This window comes from Neofelis nebulosa, chromosome 13 (assembly GCF_028018385.1).
Source record: "Neofelis nebulosa isolate mNeoNeb1 chromosome 13, mNeoNeb1.pri, whole genome shotgun sequence".
NCBI lineage: Eukaryota > Metazoa > Chordata > Mammalia > Carnivora > Felidae > Neofelis > Neofelis nebulosa.
The window spans coordinates 54,681,303-54,700,620 of record NC_080794.1 but is presented as its reverse complement, the minus strand read 5'-3'; the positions used below and the strand labels follow the sequence as shown (position 1 = coordinate 54,700,620).

Sequence of the window (19,318 nt, the reverse complement as noted above, 5' to 3'; positions counted from 1 at the left end):
TGTGTGGTTAGAACAATGCCAAAGGAGTGTATAGGAGCAGAGCATTGAATCAAAGGGTTGGTGTGTACTGATTTCCTTTCAGGTTTTGCCTAAGTACTGTTGGTGATTAGAGACTCAGCAGTCTTCAAGAGAATGGCTTTATGCTGGTTAAAAGCTTGCCTTTAAGTGTCCTTTCGTTTCCCAGCCCCCGATATTATATCGCCTTACTGGATTCTTTGTTGCTTTCTTGCAGGAGGGCCTAAGTCCTCCAGACATTGTGAGCAGTAGTTCCCTGGCCTTTTCTTTGCCTATAGCTGATGCACTCAGGGGCACCGCCATACCTACCACAAACAGGGACCCTCAGTCCTTTAGGCTGAAGATTTCTTCTCACTTTTTCGGCATGGTGTCTCTTCAGTGACAGAGGACAATGAAGGAGAAGATGGTGATACCAGGGAGGAACTCGGAGGATTGTTCCGTGTCAGCCAGCCTTCAAGAGAATGTAAGCACAAGCTTGATTCTTTGGACTGCTCCAGATTTCATGTGGAGGCGCCCCATGATTGGGATTTAGAGGAGGTAAGGCTGAAATAGTATGTTTGACTTAAGAGACATCTAAGGAATTGTTCTAAAAGAAGAATATGTGATTTCAGTATTGCCTATTTGTTATTGGCTCCTCATTTTTGTAAGATAATAGGACATTCCCCCAGATATTGGACTACTTATTTTATGCATCCTAAGCAATAATGTGTTTTGGGTTTAGGTAGACTCTGTGCATGTGTTATGGAGAAAAGGAAAATGTGGCTGGTAGTGTTAATCTTTATTTTGAAGCATTGCACGTAAGTTTTCATATATTTGAAATATTTTGTGTTTTATAACTAGGATATACCTCATGACCCTGAGTTAACATTTATAATTTCTATTTGTAAGCAAACAAATCCGTGACACTGGTAAATTTTCTTTCCCTGTTCACTATTCTTTAGTCACACCGGAATTCATTAAGTTCTCAAACTTAACAGGCTTAATCCCATCTTAGAAAACCCTCAGTTTTCTCTTCTGGAATGTTCTGATGTTCTTAAGGCTGGCTTCTTTTGATCATTCAGTTTAGCTTAAATATCACTTCTCAGGAGAGGCCCAATCACTATCATATTCCTAATATAATTCACTGAGTAGCACTTAGGCACTTTAAGAGATTTTATGTAAATTTTTTTTTGAAGTAAAACTTCATACAGATTATAGAAAACCACATAAAAACAACCATCTAAGTTAATGGATTAGATGAGGTTACACCTGTAACCCATGTGTCTGTCCCAGTCATAGTCCTCCCTGCAGAAGGAACCATGACTTTTATGATAATCATTTCCTTCTTTTCTTCATAATTTCATCCTTCAAGTTTGCATTAATAAACACCATAAGTTAGTTTTATCAGATTTTTTGGGTTTATTTCTCACTATGCCTTTTCAGTCTCTTAATCTGCAAATCCCCTGCACACATCTCTTTTTTTTTTTCCCCTCTTATATTTTATTCATTTAAGAAACTGAGTGTTTGATGTGTAGAGTTTCTCATATTTTGGTTTCTGTGGATTGCATTACATCCTTAAGTGCAGTTTATGAGGCTCCTCTCCTCTGTATTTCCTATAAAATGGTACAGAACAATACCAATAGAACTGTCTGTGATGATGGAAATGATCTGTACATCATTGAGCTGTCCAGTGTGGCTGCTTGTGACTGTTAAGACCTTTAAATGTAGCCAATGAGACAGAAAAACTAAGTTTTTAATTTTATTTTAGTTTTATTTAATCTTAATTAATTAGAATGTACATAACCATGTGGTTACAGCTACCCTATGGATAGCACATCTAGAATTTGATTAGATTTAGGTTTGATTTTTGTTGTTTTGTCAAGACTGCTCCATAGATTGTGGTGTTTGTTTTTAGGAGGCACATAAAATCATCTTACGATTTTAAAATCTGTTGAGCCGGGGCGCCTGGGTGGCTCAGTCGGTTAAGTGTCCGACTTCGGCTCTGGTCATGATCTCGCGGCCCGGGAATTCGAGCCCCGCGTCCGGCTCTGTGCTGACCGCTCAGAGCCTGGAGCCTGTTTCAGATTCTGTGTCTCCCTCTCTCTCTGACCCTCCCCCGTTCATGCTCTGTCTCTGTCTCAAAAATAAATAAACGTTAAAAAAAATTTTTTTAAAAAATAAAAAAAATTAAATCTGTTGAGCCTCAATGCCTAGCTAGATCCATTAATTTATTAAGGATGTAAAATGGTGATATTCTGTTCAAATTGCTCATAATTTATTAGCTGGAATACCCCGCTAAAGGGAAACTTCCCCTCATCTATTTGCTTACCCATTTCTATACAAGCAGGATGAATATTTGATTCTTTTTGTTAGTTTTCAGAATGATTCTCCAAAAGTGACTTTTTTTTTTAGTATCGTTTTCAGCTCATAGAATTTAACATCGAGTGTTTCCTTCCACTGAACTTGCTATCCTTTTTGATACTTTTTCATATTTATCCCATATCTGGCCAGTGGGTTCCTGGTTTCTTTTGACATGATCCTAGTAGTCTTTGATTGCTTTGTTTCTGCCTGATCTGATGAGGTGTTCCAGCATCGTCTCGTACACTTCTGATGCCAGACTTGGAAGCAGCCATAAGAAGTCCTGATTCCTTTTAGAGGAAAATGGCATCTCAGCATCACAGTCTAGGCATAGGAATACACACTGCTATGGATTGGTCATTGTTTCTAGGCCTTTCAGTGACCAGAGCTAGGAGAATCCAATTCAGATGCAGACCTGCAGAGTTCTTATTTAACCTCTTTTATCTTACATGTGTATCTTTGTTTTTCCACTAGAGAATTAATTCCATTTGACTTTGAAGATGATGAAATTAGAAAATTACTAATTTGCTTTACCCCACCTATGTACAAAACAGTGTCAGAATAACATTACATGTATTACTATTACTATGATTACTGAAAACAAAGTTGTTTTCCTCATGTTTCCCCATTTCTCTTTTCAAAAGTAGCTACGTAGGTTTACATTCTCACCAGCAGTGTGTGTGGCTTCTGAGTTTTCACATCCTCACCAACACTTGTTATTATCTGCATATATATTTTTTTAATTATTATTATAGCCATTCTATTGGTGTGAAGTAGTATCTCATTGCAGCTTTGATTTGCCTTTCCCTGATAGCTTATGGTGCTGGACATCTTTTTTTTTTTTTTTTTTTTTTTTAATGTTTATTTATTTATTTTGAGAGAGAGAGCATGAGTAAGGGAGAGAGAGGGAGAGAGAATCCCAAGCAGGCTCTGCACTGTCAGTGCACAGCCTGACATGGGACTCAAACCCACAAACCATGAGATCGTGACCTAAGCCAAAACCGGTCATTGAATGCTTAACCAACTGAGCTACCTGGGCATCCCAGGCATCTTTTCATGTGCTTACTAGCCATTTAAAGAAATGTCTATTCTTACTGTTTGGCCATTTAAAAAATTGCATTGTCTTTTTGTCATTGAGTTGTAAGAGTTGTTTATATATTCAACTTGTCAGGTATGTGATTTACAAATATTTTCTCCCATTCTGTAGGTTGTCTTTTCTGTGCCCTTTGAAGTGCAGAGTTTTAAATTTTGATGAGGTTTAACTTGTTTATGTTTCTGTTGTTTCTGTGTTTGGTATCCTGTCTAAAAAAAAGTTGCCAAATGCAAGATCATGAAGCTTTACTCCTATGTTTTCATCTAAGAGTTTTATAGTTTAGTTCTTATATTTAAGTCATTGATCCATTTCAAGTTAATGTTAGTATTTGGTGTGAGAAAAGTTCAACTTCATTCTCTTGCATGTGGATATCCTATTGTCCTAGCACCATTTGTTGAAAAAACTATTCTTTCCCGATTGCCTTGTCTTGGCACCCTGAGTGTAAATCACTTCACCATGGATACATGGGCTTATTTATGGACTCTTAATTATATTTCACTGACTTCTATTTTTCTTTATGCCAGTACCTTACTGTTTGATTACTAATGCTTTGTGTAAGTTTTGAAATTGGAAAGCATGAGTTCTCCAGCTTTATTTTTCTTTTTTAAGATTGTTTTGCCTTTTCTGGATCCTTTGTGTTTTCTTTATTTTTGAATCAGCTTTTCCATTTCTCCAAAGAAGCCAATTGGGATTCTAATAGGGATTGCATTGAATCTGTAGATCACTTTGGATAGTATTGATATCTTAACAATAGTCAGTCTTCTGTTACATTAACATGGGCTGCCTTTCCATTTATTTGCCTCTTTTATTTCATTTCATTTTTTTTTTTTTAATGTTTATTTATTTTTGAGAGAGAGAGATTGTGAACGGGGAGGGGCAGAGAGCGAGAGAGAGAGAGGGAGACACAGAATCTGAAGCAAGCTCCAGGCTCCAAGCTGTCAGCACAGAGCCCAACACGTGGCTCAAACTCATGAACTGTGAGATCTTGACCTGAGCCAAAGTCGGACACTTAACTGACTGAACCACCCAGGCACCCCTGCTCTTTCATTTCTTTCTTTTTTTTTTTTTTTTTTTAAGCTCAAGCGTGTTCATGGATTTCCTTCATTGGCTTTTTTTTTTAATTTTTTTTTTAACTTTTATTTATTTTTGAGACAGAGAGAGACAGAGCATGAATGGGGGAGGGTCACAGAGAGAGGGAGACACAGAATCTGAAACAGGCTCCAGGCTCTGAGCTGTCAGCACAGAGCCTGATGCAGGGCTCGAACTCACAGACTGCGAGATCGTGACCTGAGCCGAAGTCGGAGGCTTAACCGACTGAGCCACCTAGGCGCCCCTCTTTCATTTCTTTTAAGAACATTTCTTAGTTGTCAGGGTATAAGCTCTGACCTTCTTTTGTTGAATTTATTCCTAGTATTGTTTTCAATACCATTGCAAAAGGAGCTATTCTCTCAATTTCATTTTTGGATTGCTCATTGCTGGTGTATAGAAACAAAATTTATTGTTGTTATATTGATCTTGTATTTTGCAACCTTGCTGAACTCATTTATTCTGATAGTTTTTCAGTGGATTCCTTAGGATTTGCTATATATGGGATCATATCATTTGTGAGTAGAGGTAGTTTTCCTTTCTAAACTAGATGCATTTATTTCAGTCTCTTGCCTAATTGTCCGGTCTAGAACGTCTAGTACAGTGTTGAATAGAAGTGGTCAGAGGAGACATCCTTGTCTTACTTCTCATCTTAGGGGGAAAGCCCTCAGTTTTCACCATTTAGTGTGATGCTAGCTGTGGGGTTTTTTTATGGATGCTCTTGATCAGGTGGAGGAAGTTCCCTTCTACTCTTAGTTTGTTTAGTGTTTTTATCACCAAAGGTCTCTTTTATTATTTTTCGGTCTTTGGTTTCCCTAAGTCAGTTGTTAATCTTCATTAAGTAAGGATTTTCTTCTAACAGTTTTTCATCCTTCAGTGCCCTGCAAAGCTTCTGAGCACAGAGCAGATTTTCTTTAAATATTTGGTGAGTGATTATAGGCATGAAGGAATGAGTAAATGAACGAATTTGATTCTGGAAGGCAGCTGTGCTCACCACTATACCACCAACGCTAACGAATTTGATTCTGTATCCATTATAATCATGCTAGCCTCAGGGCTACTCTTTGAGAGTGAGGTTGTGTATGAAAAACATGATTCATGACCAGAATGTGATTGAGGTGAAAGCCAGGACCTGTCTGAAGATTTCTATAAGTGTGCTTTTTGAAGCCTTGGTAGTAAATGACATGTGCTATCTTAGGTTCCCCAGGAAACAGACTGTGAAACAGAGAGTTATGTACAAGGCTTTACTATATTTAAGAGGGGTACCCAGAATCTACTACATGTATATACTAGATGATCCAGCAGGTCCGAGACCGGGATCCTCATCAGTACTTTTTGCCCTATTGTGCTCATTTAAGACATTTTGCCATCGTCAGAATATTATCATTGGCCAAAGAGTTGAATTTTCAAATAACCATAATAAGTCTGGATTAAGAAATAGTAAGACCAACTTCCTAAATGCTATCTAACTGCATTGCCTTAGGAACACTAATGAACTTTGAAAATCAGTTGCATTGGTAAATATCTGTTTACTTACGAGGTCAGTGGGCTAATAGCACTTCAACCATTGTTTAATGTTAAGACACAAGTTTTTATCTCTGTGGTTATACTATCTACATCAAAGATAAGGTTATCGCATTCACCCACTTGAAATGAGAATTTCCAAAAAAATGTGTCTTGAAAAGTATTTAAAGGCAAGTTTTCACCTGCTACTGTTTCTTAATAGCACTTGTTTTGTTGAGTAATTGGAGCATGTCAGCTAAGTGTTGGCTTTTTTGTGTAAGGTCATGAACAGTATCAGAGATTGCTTTGTGACTGGGAAGTGGGAAGATGATAAAGATGCAGCCAAGATCTTAGCAGAAGATGGTAAGTAAAGGACAGTATTCTTCAGAGAAGACTGTTATCTGTACTTTGTTTTATTCCATATCTTTAACAGTTGGAAATAATAGGCAAACGCGAAATGCTTTGGGGAATGCTGACAGAGGAGTTTATGGGTAGTATTCTGGTTCCTCTTTTATCATGATCTTACTTTCTTCCCTTGGTTAACTGGCTTATTAGATATGGACCTTGAAGAAAAGTAGGAAGCTTTCCATAACTTTTATCATGTGTTTGTTAAAAATGGATTTTTGTGTGTGTGAAAAATGTACTCAAATAACACTTTCTTTTAATGATGAAGGTAGTATACATTGTAGAACATTTAGAATACAAAGTTCATGTCATACCATAATCTCCGCCTGTGTTAAAAAAACCTTTATTTTTTGAGATTTTTTTCCTTCTAGTTTTTTTATAAATTTAAAAATTTTCTAGTTATAATTCTACTTTATATACACTGTGTTGTTAAATGTTTTCAAAGGTTTCATGTTTGCGATTTTATTCTATCATATCCTAATTCAGTTCACAGTTTGTCATTTAAGCAATTTACTTTGCCTGTATTATAATTAACTCTACACTGGGCCACCTTGAAATAACTCTTGGATCACATTTTTCATTTTCATAAGTTAGATTCATAAAATTTAGAATTATTGAGTGATTTTTATGGACTACAACTGCCAAAAGCTTTTTCAGAAAGTTGTTCTTACTTATGTGCCCATAAGCAGTGTATCTTAGTACTTAACGTTTTACTGCTTTCATTCAATATTGAATACCACGCATAAAAAAATGTTATTTTTGGCAGTTTGATAAAGGAAAATTGTTTCTTAAATTTATAACTGGCATTCTTTTGATTACCAGTAAATGAGAATATTTATTTCAGATGTGTTGGATATGGCATTTCTTCGGCGAATTCTTTGTGTTCTTTGCTCACTTTTCTAATGGGATCTATCTATCTATCTATCTATCTATCTATCTATATCGATATCGATATCAATATAGATATAGATTTTTTTTTCTGATTTGCAAATTATCCTTTAAAGGATATTTATCCTTCTTCATTTTTGTGTGTTTGAGTGCTTTTAACCACTCACCTGCTTTCTGTCACTATACAGTAATTTGTACCCTCTAGAATTTTATATAAATGGAATCATACAGGATGTACAGGATGTACCCATAATTATTTTGAGATATGTTCATGCTCTTGCATCTTCATCCATTTTGATTGCTGAATACTTAATTTCTTTTCATTAGTGAGTAATATTCCATTGTATGATGCACTGCAGTTTATCTGTTCACCTGTTGGTGGACATTTAGGTTATTTCTGGGCTTTGGCTGTTGCAAATAAAGCTACTGTGAACATTCTTACACAAGTTTTTGCATGAACAACTGCTTTGATTTCTCTTGAGTACATATCTCACAGTGGGTTAAATGGATATGGCAGATGTAGGTTTAATTTTTTAAGAAAGAGCCAAATTGTTTTTCCAAGTGATTGTATCATTTTGTATTGCCATTAGCACTTTATGAGACTTCCAGTTATTCTACGTCCTTGCCAATACTTGATATAGTCTTTTTAGTTTTAGATGTAGAATGATACCTCATGGTTTTATTGTGTATTTTCCTAATGACTAATGGTATTGAGCATTTTTGTGTGCTTATTTTCCATCTGTTTCTTCTTTGGTGAATGTCAAACCTCTTGTCCAGTATTTTAATCTATTTAATTTCTTTAAGTCATTTATCACTTGTGATTTTAATTATTTTTGCCCAGTGTGTAGTTTGTCTTTTCATATTTAAAAAAATTTTTTTTTAATTTTTTTTAATGTTAATTTTTTTGAGAGAGAGAGAGAGAGAGACAGACAGACAGACAGAGTAAGAGCAGAGGAGGGGCAGAGAGAGAGGGAGACACAGAATCCAAAGCAAAGCTTCAGGCTCTGAGCTGTCAGCACGGAGCCCAGTGTGGGGCCCAGACTCATGAACCGCAAGATCCTGACCTGAGCTGAAGTCAGATGCTTAACCAAGTGAGCCACCCAGGCGCCCCTAAAAAAAAATTTTTTTTAATGTTTATTTTTGAGAGAAGGAGAGAGAGAGGGAGACACAGAATCCAAAGCAGGCTCCAGGGTCTGAGCTGTCAGCACAGAGCCTGATGTGGGGCTTGAACTCACGAAGCACGAGATCATGACCTGAGCTGAAGTTGAATGCTTAACCAACTGAGCCACCAGCTACCCCTGTTTTTTCATATTTTCAACAGTGTCTTTTGCAGAACAAAAGTTTTTGATTTTGATGAAGGCCATATTTTTTTTAATGGACTGTACTTTTGATAATGTATTTAAGAAATCTTTGCCCCACTCAAGGTTGTATATTTTCTTCTATGACTCTTACAGTTTTAGGTTTACATTTAGTTCTGTGATCCATTTTGAGTTAATTTTTTATGTGGTATTAGGTATGGATCAAGGTTTCCTTTTATTTTTGCTTATGGATATCCACTTTTTCCAGCACTATTTGTTGAAGACTGTCCTTTACCCACAATGAATTGCCTTTCATTGGTTGACCATATATGGGCAAGATTTCTGGGCTCTGTTCCATTCAATATATTTGTTTATTTTTATAGCAATACTGCACTGTTATATATAGCTTAACTTATTTTTGTTTATTTATTTTTAAAGTTTATTATGTTGAGAGAGAGAGAGAATGAGAACGCGAGCAGGGGAGGGGCAGAGAGAGGGAGAGAGAGAGAATCCCAAGCAGGCTCTGCACTGGCAGTGTAGAGCCTGACACAGGGCTCAAACTCACGAACCATGAGATCATAACCTGAGCTTGAAACCAAGAGTTGGATGCTTCACCGACTAAGCCACCCAGGTGTCCCTGCACTATTACAGCTTTATGATTAATCTTGAAATTAGGTAATTTAAGTCTTCAAATTTTATTCTTTTTCCAAAGTTGTTCTGGCGATTTTGGGTCCCTTGCACTTCCATTTAAGTTTTAAGATGAGCTTACCCATTGCTGCCAGAAAAAAAAAACCCTGCAGTTTTGATTGGGATTTTGTGGAATTTGTAAAACAATTTTGGGGAAATTGACATTTTAACAATATTGAATTTTCTGATCTATGAACGTAAGTAAATTTCTCCATTTATTTTTTTTTTTTAATTTTTTTTAGTGTTTATTTTTGAGAGAGGCACAGAGTGTGAGTGGGGGAGGGGCAGAGAGAGAGGGAGACACAGAATCCAAAGCGGGTTCCAGGTTCTGAGCTGTCAGCACAGAGCCCGACACGGGGCTCGACCTCACGAACCATGAGATATGGTGACCTGAGCCGAAGTCAGCCGCTTAACCAATTGAGCCACCCAGCTGCCTCTGTTTTTTAATTTCTTTTAGCAGTGATTTTAGGATGCTGTTCTCATTTCTTAACAAATGTATTCCTAAATATTTTGTATTGTTATTAATATTTAAATGATATTTTAATTTTAGTTGGCACTTATTTGTTATTACACGAAATGGCTGATTTTTGTATATTAATCTCCTGCAACCATGCCAAATCACTCATTTATAATGCATAGCTTTTTTAATATGTATTTCATACAGATAGATTTCTTGTATCTTGTATTGGGTACTGTATAGTATAAGACCACAACCTGTATATTAATGTTGATAACATCTGCTGATCTTATATAGATTTCCCCAGTTTTACTTATGCTCATATGTGTTGTTTGTGTGTGTGTTTAGTTCTCTGTATTTAGTTGGTGTAGGTTTATGTGTCTACACACAGTTACCAGACAGAACATTTCCATCACCATAAGGATACCTTGTATTACTCTTATAAATACATTTAGCTCCTTTCTGTCACCCATCCCCAAGTTCTGACCCATCAGCCACTTACCTGTTTTTCATTTCTACAGTTTTATAATTTTTAAGAATGTTAAATAGAATCATAGAATATGTAACTTTTTATGATTGATTTTTTTTTCCTGTTCATCATAGTTCCTAGAGTGGTCCATCCAAGTTGTTCCATGTGACTGTAGTTCATTCCTTTTTATTGCAGAGTAATACTCCCTGATAAGGATGTAGCGTTTTATTTAACCATTCACCCACTGAAGTACATCTGGGTTGTTTCTAGTTTTTGACTTTTGAGAATTGAACTGCTATGAACATTTGTGTACAGATTTTTATATAAATATAAACTTCCTATTTTTCTGGGATGAATGCCTAAGAATACAGTTGCTGGGCTGTATGGTAATTGCATACTTAGCTTTATAGGAAACTGCCAGAGTAGTTGGGCTGTTTTGTATTTCCACCAGCAATATATGAATGATCCAGTTTCTTCACGTCCTTGCCAGTATTCAGTGTCCTATTATTTATTTTAGCTAATCTGATAGTGATATTTCACTGTGGTTTCATTTTATATTTTCCTGATGGCTAATGATGTTGAGCATTTTGCCATTTTTGCTGCATTTTATAATTTGCAATGTATTCTGTTACAAAATATTTGTGGATGTCTTTTGCCCTTTTTCTTACTGGATTTTTTTTTTTTTTTACTGTTGAATATTGAGAGTTTTTTATGTATTTTATTCCATTATTGGATATGTGGTTTGCAGATGTTTTCTCCTAGTGTGTAGCATATCTTTTCATTTTCTTAATATAGTTCCTTTCACAGAGCAAAACTTTTTAATTTTGATGAGGTCCAGTTTATCATTTTTTCACTTTTAGGAATAATGTCAAGTCCAGGAATTATTTTCTATTCCTAGATCCTGAAGCTTTTCTCCTATTTTTTTTTTAAGCTTGTTTATTCATTTTGAGAGAGACAGCGTGAACAGGAAAGGGACAGAAAGGGAGGAGAGGGAGAGTCCCAAGCAGACTCTGCGTGTGGTCAGTGCACAGAGCCAACGCAGGGCTCAAACTCACAAAACCATAAGACCGTGGCCTGAGCTGAAATCAAGAGTCAGAAGCTTAACTGACTGAGCCACCCAGGTGCCTATGTTTTCCAAAAGTTTTAAACTGTTCTTTTCCATGTATGATAGTGATCTATCTTGATTTCTTTATAAAGTGTGAGGTTTAGGTTAAAGGTTATGTTTTTTGCCTGAGGTGTATATTCCTCCAGCATTTTTCTTTCATTTATTTGCTTTTGCACCTTTGTAATAAAATCAGTTGAGCATCTTTGGGTTTATTTCTGGGTTCCATTGATTCATGTGCAGTCCTTCCACCCATACCACCCATATCTTGGTTACTGTGATTATGTAGTAAACATTAATAGTAGGTAGAATGATTCCTCTCACTTTATTCTTTTTCAAGATTGGTTTATCCTTGGGCCTGTGACTTTGTGTATAAATTTTATAATCTTGTCTGTGTCTACAGAAAACCTGCTGGGATTTTGATAGGAATTGCATTAAACCTATAGATTAACTGGGGAGAATCTTTACTATTTTGAGTATTCTAATCCAGGAGTATGGTATGTCTCTCCATTTATTTGTCTTTAATTTCCTTCATAAGTATTTTGTAATTTTCAGCATCCTGATAGTGAATATATTTTGATAAGTTTATACTTTAGTATTTCATTTTGATTGATTTTTGTGTGTTTATCTTATTTTGCTGAACTCACTTATTAGTTGTGAGAGGATTTTTGTTGTTGTAGATTGCTTGGGATTTTCTACATAGACAATTGTGTTATCTACAAATAGGGACAGTATCATTTGTTTCTTTTCAACCTGTGTGCCGTTTATTTTTATTTATTAATAATCATTTTGTTTGTTTATTTATTTATCATAGTAAGTGTACTCTTTAATCCCTCTCCCCCTAGTTACCTCACCTCTGGTAACTATCTGTTTGTTCTCTATCACTAAGAGTCTGTTTCTTGGTTTGTCTCTCTTTTTTCCTTTGCTTGTTTGTTTTGTTTCTTAAATTCCACATATGAGTGAAATCATATTTATCTTTCTCTGACTTACTTTGTTTAGTTTTGTACTCTCTAGGTCCATCTATGTTGTTGCAGATGGCAAGATTTCATTCTTTTGACGGCTGAATATTCCATTGTGTGTGTGTGTGTATGTATGTGTGTGTGTGTGTGTGTGTGTATATGTATGTATATATATATATACATACATATGTATATGGTTCAAACACATACATATATATATATATATATATATATATATATATATATATATATCTTCTTTATCCATTTATCTGTCAGTGGACACGGGCTGCTTCTATAATTTGGCTATTGTAGATAACGCTGCAATAAACATGGGGTGCGTGTACCTTTTGAATTACTGTTTCTATATTTTTTGGGTAAATACCAGCAGTGCAATTATATGTATATTAAATATATTTCTATTTGTTTTTAATTTTTTTTATATGTAATGACTAGGATTAGTGCTAAGAGGAAATTCTGCCTTTTTCCCAATGTTTTTCACTGTTATGTATGATGTTAGTTTGTTTTTTCTCTAGATGCTCTTTATGTGTTCCATTTCTCTCTATTCCTGGTATACTGGGAGGTGGTTTTTCTTTTTTTTTTTTTTTTAATTATGAATGGGTAGTAAATTTTTTCATATGCCTTTCAGTGTCAGTTGATATGATCATATGAATTTTATTCATATATGAATTTTTTTTATGTATGAATTTTGATACAGTAAATTACATTGATTAATTTTTGAATTTTTTAAGATTATTTGCTTATTTTGAGAAGGAGAGAGAGAATCCCAAGCAGGCTGTACACTACCAGCACGGAGCCTGACTCAGGGCTCGAACTCACAAACTGGGATCATGACCAGAGCTAAAACCAAAAGTTGGACACTTAACTGACTGAGCCACCAGGTGCCCCAGTTTTTGAATTTTGAACCAGCTTTGCATACTGGAATAAATCCCACTTGGTCATGATATATAATTCTTTTTTTTTTTTTTTTTTTAAGGTTTATTTATTTATATTTATTTTTGAGAGAGAGAGAGAAAGGCACAAGCAGGGGAAGGGCAGAGAAAGAGGGAGATGCAGAACTCGAATCAGGCTCCAGGCTCTGAGTCCACATCAAGCCCGACATGGGGCTCGAACCCACAAACCATGAGATCATGACATGAGATGAAGTCAGACGCCTAACTAAGCCACCCAGGCACCCCAATATATAATTCTTTGTATATGTTTTTGAACTTTATTTGATAGTATTTTTTTTTTTTTAACGTTTATTTTTGGGACAGAGAGAGACAGAGCATGAACGGGGGAGGGGCAGAGAGAGAGGGAGACCCAGAATCGGAAGCAGGCTCCAGGCTCCGAGCCATCAGCCCAGAGCCTGACGCGGGGCTCGAACTCACGGACCGCAAGATCGTGACCTGAGCCCAAGTCAGACGCTTAACTGACTGAGCCACCCAGGCGCCCATATTTGATAGTATTTTGTGAAGGGATTTTGCATCTGAGTTTATGAAATACTGGTCTATAGTGTTGTTGGTTTTTTGTTTTTGGGTTTTTTGGGGTTTTTTTGGTACCATCTTCATTTAGTTTGGGTATTGGAATAATACTGGCTTCATAAAATGAGCTGCAAAGTATTCCCAATTTTCTGTTTCCTGGGAGAGATTGTATAGAATTAGAATGTAATTTTTTAAATATTTGGTATAATCTCTAGTGAAAAGGTCAGGGCCTGGAGATTTCTTTCTTGGCAGTTATAATGACAAATTTTATTTCATTAATAGTTATAGGATACTTTAAATAATTTAGTTTATTCCATCTTGTCCAAATTTTGCTATCTGGTTTTCAAGGAATTTCGAAGGCTTTGGGGAAGTGGAAGTTTCATTAAGTGCCTTCTCCAAGAAGCTAGCTTGGGTATTATGAGTGGGTAGTAATCCTAGTGTTCATCCAATAACCTTTCAATAGCTGCAGAATCTGTTGTGATAATCCCATTTTGTTCTGTTTTTTTTGTTTGTTTTAAGTTTGTTTATTTATTTTGAGAGAGCAAGAGAGCACGAGCAGGGGAGGGGCAGTGAGAGAGGGAGACAGAGAATCCCAAGCAGGCTCTGCATTGCCAGTGTGGAGCCCGACATGGGGCTTGAACTCACAAACTGTGAGATCATGACCTGAGCCGAAATTGCCAGTTGGATGTTTAGCTGACTGACTGAGCCACCCACATGCCCCCCATTTCATTCTTGATACTGGTGATTTGTGTCCTCCTTTTTCTTTGTCAGTAAGGTTTATTAATTTTGTTGATTTTTTTTTCAAATAATCAGCTTTTGGTTTCATATCTGTGTTCCAGTTTTTAATTTTGTTGGTTTCTGCTCATATCTTTATTATTTCTGTTCTTTGCTTGTGTTAGGTTATTTTGTACTTTTCAGTCTGCTTAGATTATTGGTGTAAGACCTTTTCTCATTTCTGCTGTGAGCATTTAGTGCTGTAAATTACTCTATTGCTTGCTTGTTTTGCCCAAATTTTCTTATGTTGTATTTTCATTTTCATGAATTTCCTTTGAGACTACTCTTTGACTTGTGCATTATTTAGTGTGTTATTTAACTACAAAATGTTTAGAAATTTTCTTGTCTTTCTGTTACTGATTTTCAATTTAATTACATTATAAGAACATCCCCTTACGATTTCAAATCTTTTACATTTGTTTAGATTCACTTTATTACCCAGACTGTGCCCTGTGTTGGTAGATGTTCTGTGGGTACTTTAAAAATTGTTGGGTATAGTGTTCTATATATGTCAGATTCTGTTAGGTTGGTTGTATTAAGTTTTCTATATCTTTGGTGATCTTTTAAAAAAGGTTTATTTTTGAGAGAGAGAGGGAGAGAGAGTGAGTGTGGGAAGACCAGAGAGAGAGGAAGACAGGATCTGAAGTGGGCTCTGCACTGACAGCAGAGAGCCCAATGTGGGGCTCGAAGTCTCAAATCACAAGATCATGACCTGAGCCAAAGTCAGACACTTAACTGACTGAGCCACCCAGGTGCTCCATCTTTGGTGATTTTCTGACTAGTTTTATCAGTTGCTGAGAGGAGGATGTTGAAATTTCCAAGTATAATTCTGGACTTACCTACCTCTTGCAGCTCTATCAATTTTTGCTTTTTATATTTGAGGTTCCGTTTGATGCGCACACATTTAGGATTATTATGTCTTTCTGGTAGATTGATCCTTTTATTGCTATGTATTATGCTCACCTCCTATTTACCCCATTGGTGAGGGAGAGATTCCCGCTCTAGGGTTATGGAGAAGGCCAAACACACAGCACCTGACAGTGGACAGATGTGATTGACAACAGTTTATCAGTCACAGATTGCTCACAGCCTGAGGGAAGAGAACACTGCATGCCACACAGGGATTGAACAACCAGGGGGCTTTGGGAGGCAGGCTTTGCACCTAAAGAGCATAGGATGACGATTGATTCCCTTGAGATGATGTAATTAATGTGTTTGAATAAATTCGTGGGCTGGCAGAGAGGTGAAGTGAAATGTATTAGGTTGAGGAGTAGGTAGGGTGCAGGTGGTCCAACTGAAAAAGAACTAACAGGGTGGGGAGCCTTTCTTGTAGGGCAGGAACATGGCTGGCAGGCCTGCTCACAACTAAGTCTTTGAGACCCTGTGAGGCTCAAAGATGTCAAGGCAGCACATGAAATTTTAGGTCTTACAGTTCAGTTAAGTCCTTCTTTGGCCCTGATCCTCTTCTTTGCTCCAAAGTTTATTTTATGACATATTAATATAACCATTCTTGCTTTTTTTAAAAGATGAGTTGCATGGTATATCTTTCTTCATTATTTTCAGCTTACTTGGGTCGTTAAATCTGAAAGGAATTTCTTGTAAATAGCATATATAATAGTTTTATGTGTTTCTGTCCTCTCTGTATTTGTCTGTATTTTGATTGGTACATTATGCCATTTACATTTAAGGTACTTACTGATATGTAATTGCTTAAGTCTGATATTTTTTTTTCTTGAGAGAGAGAGAGCATGCAAGTCTGGGAGAGGGGCAGAGGGAAAGAGAGAATTTCAAGCAGGCTCCACAGTGAGTGTGGAGCCTCTATATAGGGCTGGATCCCACAACCCTGGGATCATGGCCTGAGCCAAAATCAAGAGTCGGACGTTCAACTGACTATACCACCCAGGTGCCCTGATTTTGTTGTTTACTCTGGCTTTAGTTTTTCTATTTTTTTCTGTTTTTCTTCTGTTTTCATTTTCTTCCCTCTATCTTGATATGTTTTCAGTGTTTTTGAGAGTATCTTTTTGTATAGTTTTTGTAGTGGTTGGTCATTGTAATATAGTAGCCTACTAGTGCCAACATTTTACCATTTTGGGTAATACATGGAAACCTTTTTTCCATTTAGGTCCCTTTATCTTTCCTACATTTAAATATTATTGGCTTGAATATTAATGTTATAATTTTTTTTCAATCATTGAATATGATTTTAAAAACTCATAAGAAGGCTAGTTTGTTGTATGTATCTTTATTTCTGTTGTTTGTTTTTTCTTTTTTTCCTGATGGTCCCAGATTTCTCCTTTTATAATTTCCTTACTGTTTAAGAACTTTCTTCAGCCATTTTTCAAGGGAGGTCTGCTAGTGACAAATTCCTGTAGTTCTCCATCTGAGAATGTCTTTTCCCCCTTATTTCAGAAGGGTAGTTTCACTGGATGTAGAATTCATAGCAAAGCGTTCTTTTCTTCAGCACATAAAAAATATTGTACCACTTCCTCTGGCCTTCATGATTTCAGAGGAGAAAAGCACTGTCACTTTGATGGTGTGCCTCTACAGGTAATCTGTCATTTCTTTCTAGCTGCTCTCGAGATTTTATCTTTGCTTTCAGTTTTCAGAAGTTTGGTATAGATGTCATTGGATTTACTCTGTTTGAAATTTTCTCAGCTTCTTGAATCTGTAAGTTTATGTCTTTTACCAAATTTGAGAAGCTTCAATCAGTATTTCTTTCAACCCCAGTATCCTTGTGAGATCTCATAAGTGGTGGATCTTTTGTTTCTGTCCGACAGGTCCGTGAGGCTCTATTCATTTGTTTTTTGGTTATTTCCCTCTATGTTGTTCAGACTAGGTGAATTCTGTTGATCTAGCCTCAGGTTCTCTGGTTCTGTCCTCTGTCATCTCCAGTCTTACTATTGATCCCATCTAGCAAGCTTTTAAATTTCTTTCATTGCATTTTTCAGTTCTATAATTTGTTTGGTTCTTCAGTTTCTTTGCTGAGATTTTCAGTTTTTGGGTTGTTGCCATAAGATTTGTAGTTGCTTGAGGAAGCATTTTTGTAACGGCTTCTGTAAGATTTTAGATAGTTTCAACATCTGATTCATTTTAGTGTTGGTGTCAGTCAGTTAGTTGTCTTTTCACATTATACTTATAATTTTCCCAGTTTTGGGTATGACAAAGTGATTTTCTATTGTGTCCTGCACATTTAAGTTATTACGTTAGGAGACACTTGGTCCTGTGTAATTTTTTTATTTTGGCAGGCAGTCATCCTGTTTGGGTTTAGTGTGCAGGTCCTGGTGTACTTTGTGGATGGTGGTTCTAATGACAATTCAATTTTAGAGCCTTTGTGGTGCTATTTTGATCTGCTTAGTTTATCTTATGCCATTGGCCTCTCTGCAGGTGCTGTTTGAGAGGACAGAGGAGCTTCCTCAGTCTGGGCCCCCTGGTTTGGCTAGGTAGGGGAAGGTTGTCTTGGCTTGTGGGGCAAGTTTGCTTGCTGTAGGAGGATCTTTGCTGGTCCTGCCTGGGCACACGTTGTTTTTAGATGAGGGAGGAGAGTCTCAGGCCTGGCAGAATGTCCCTTTGCCAATAGCCCTTGGCCACCTAGTATATCTTGGTGTGGAGGAAAGGAGATTCAAGCTCTTCAGGGAAGGTGAACACTTCTTATCACTTATTGTCAGTGGGGCTCTCAAAGCACTTCTTTGCCAGTGCTGCCTCGTTTGTCCAGTGTTGCTGAGATCCAAATTTGTCTGGGGTAGGAAATGAGTCTATCTGGTCTACCTTCGGTTGCTAGCTTGGAGGTTGGGAAACAGTGGCTCTCAGTTGCCTTTCTGTGGGTGTAGTGAGCTACTGGTCATTACGTCATTCCTCTGGTCCTGGGGACCCTCGCCAGCTCTCTGTTTCTTTCTACCTTTCAGAGTACTTTGGTTTTCCTTAGGTTCTTGTGTTATTTCTGGAGTTGGTTATACTTAGTTGGGAGGAACAGAATAAAATGTCTATACTATCTTTTCCAGACCAGAAATCCTTGGTGGTGTTTTGTTTTGTTTGCATTTTAATTCCAGTATGGTTAACATACAGTGTTATATTAGTTTCGGGTGTACAATGTAGTGATTCAACAATTCTGTATATTATTCAGTGGTCACCATGGTAAGTATGCACTTAATCTCCTTCACCCTTTTCACTTACCTCCCACTCACCTCCCCTCTGGTAACCATCTATTTGTTCTCTCTAGTTAAGACTCTGGCTTTTGGTTTGTCTCTTTTTCCCCCTTTATTCATTTGTTTTGTTTCCTAAATTTCACACATGAGTGAAATCATATGGTATTTGCCTTTCTCTGACTTGTTTCACTTAGCATTGTGCTCTCTAGATTCATTCATGTTGTTACATATGGCAATATTTCATTCTTTTTGATGGCTGAATAATATTCCGTTGTATATTTATACCACATCTTCTTTATATACATCTATTGATAGGCACTTGGGCTGCTTCCATAACTTGGCTGTTGTAAATAATGCTACAATAAACAAAGGGATGCATATTCCTTTTGAATTAGTATTTTCATATTCTTTGGGTAAATACCCAGTAGTATGGTTACTGGATCATATGGTAGTTCTATTTTAAATTTTTTGAGGAACCTCCATGTTGTCTTTCTAGCTTGCAGTCCCACCAACAGTGCAAGAGGTTCCTTTTTTTTTACACATCCTCACCAACACTTGTTTCTTGTGTTGTTGATTTTAGCCATTCTGACAGCTGTAGGGTGATATTGTGGTTTTTGATTTG

The 19,318-nt window shown here is 36.7% G+C and overlaps 1 protein-coding gene across 5 annotated transcripts in view; it reads left to right on the top strand.

Moving 5' to 3' along the window:
- Positions 1 to 19,318, top strand: part of BMS1 (BMS1 ribosome biogenesis factor) — a 58,591-nt gene that overhangs the window by 26,839 nt on the left and 12,434 nt on the right. For all 5 annotated transcript variants that reach the window (XM_058697117.1, XM_058697118.1, XM_058697121.1 and 2 more), the window contains exons 12-13: positions 395 to 552; positions 6,316 to 6,397. In XM_058697117.1, the coding sequence (XP_058553100.1) occupies positions 395 to 552; positions 6,316 to 6,397 (240 nt within the window). The remainder of the gene's footprint in view (positions 1 to 394; positions 553 to 6,315; positions 6,398 to 19,318) is intronic.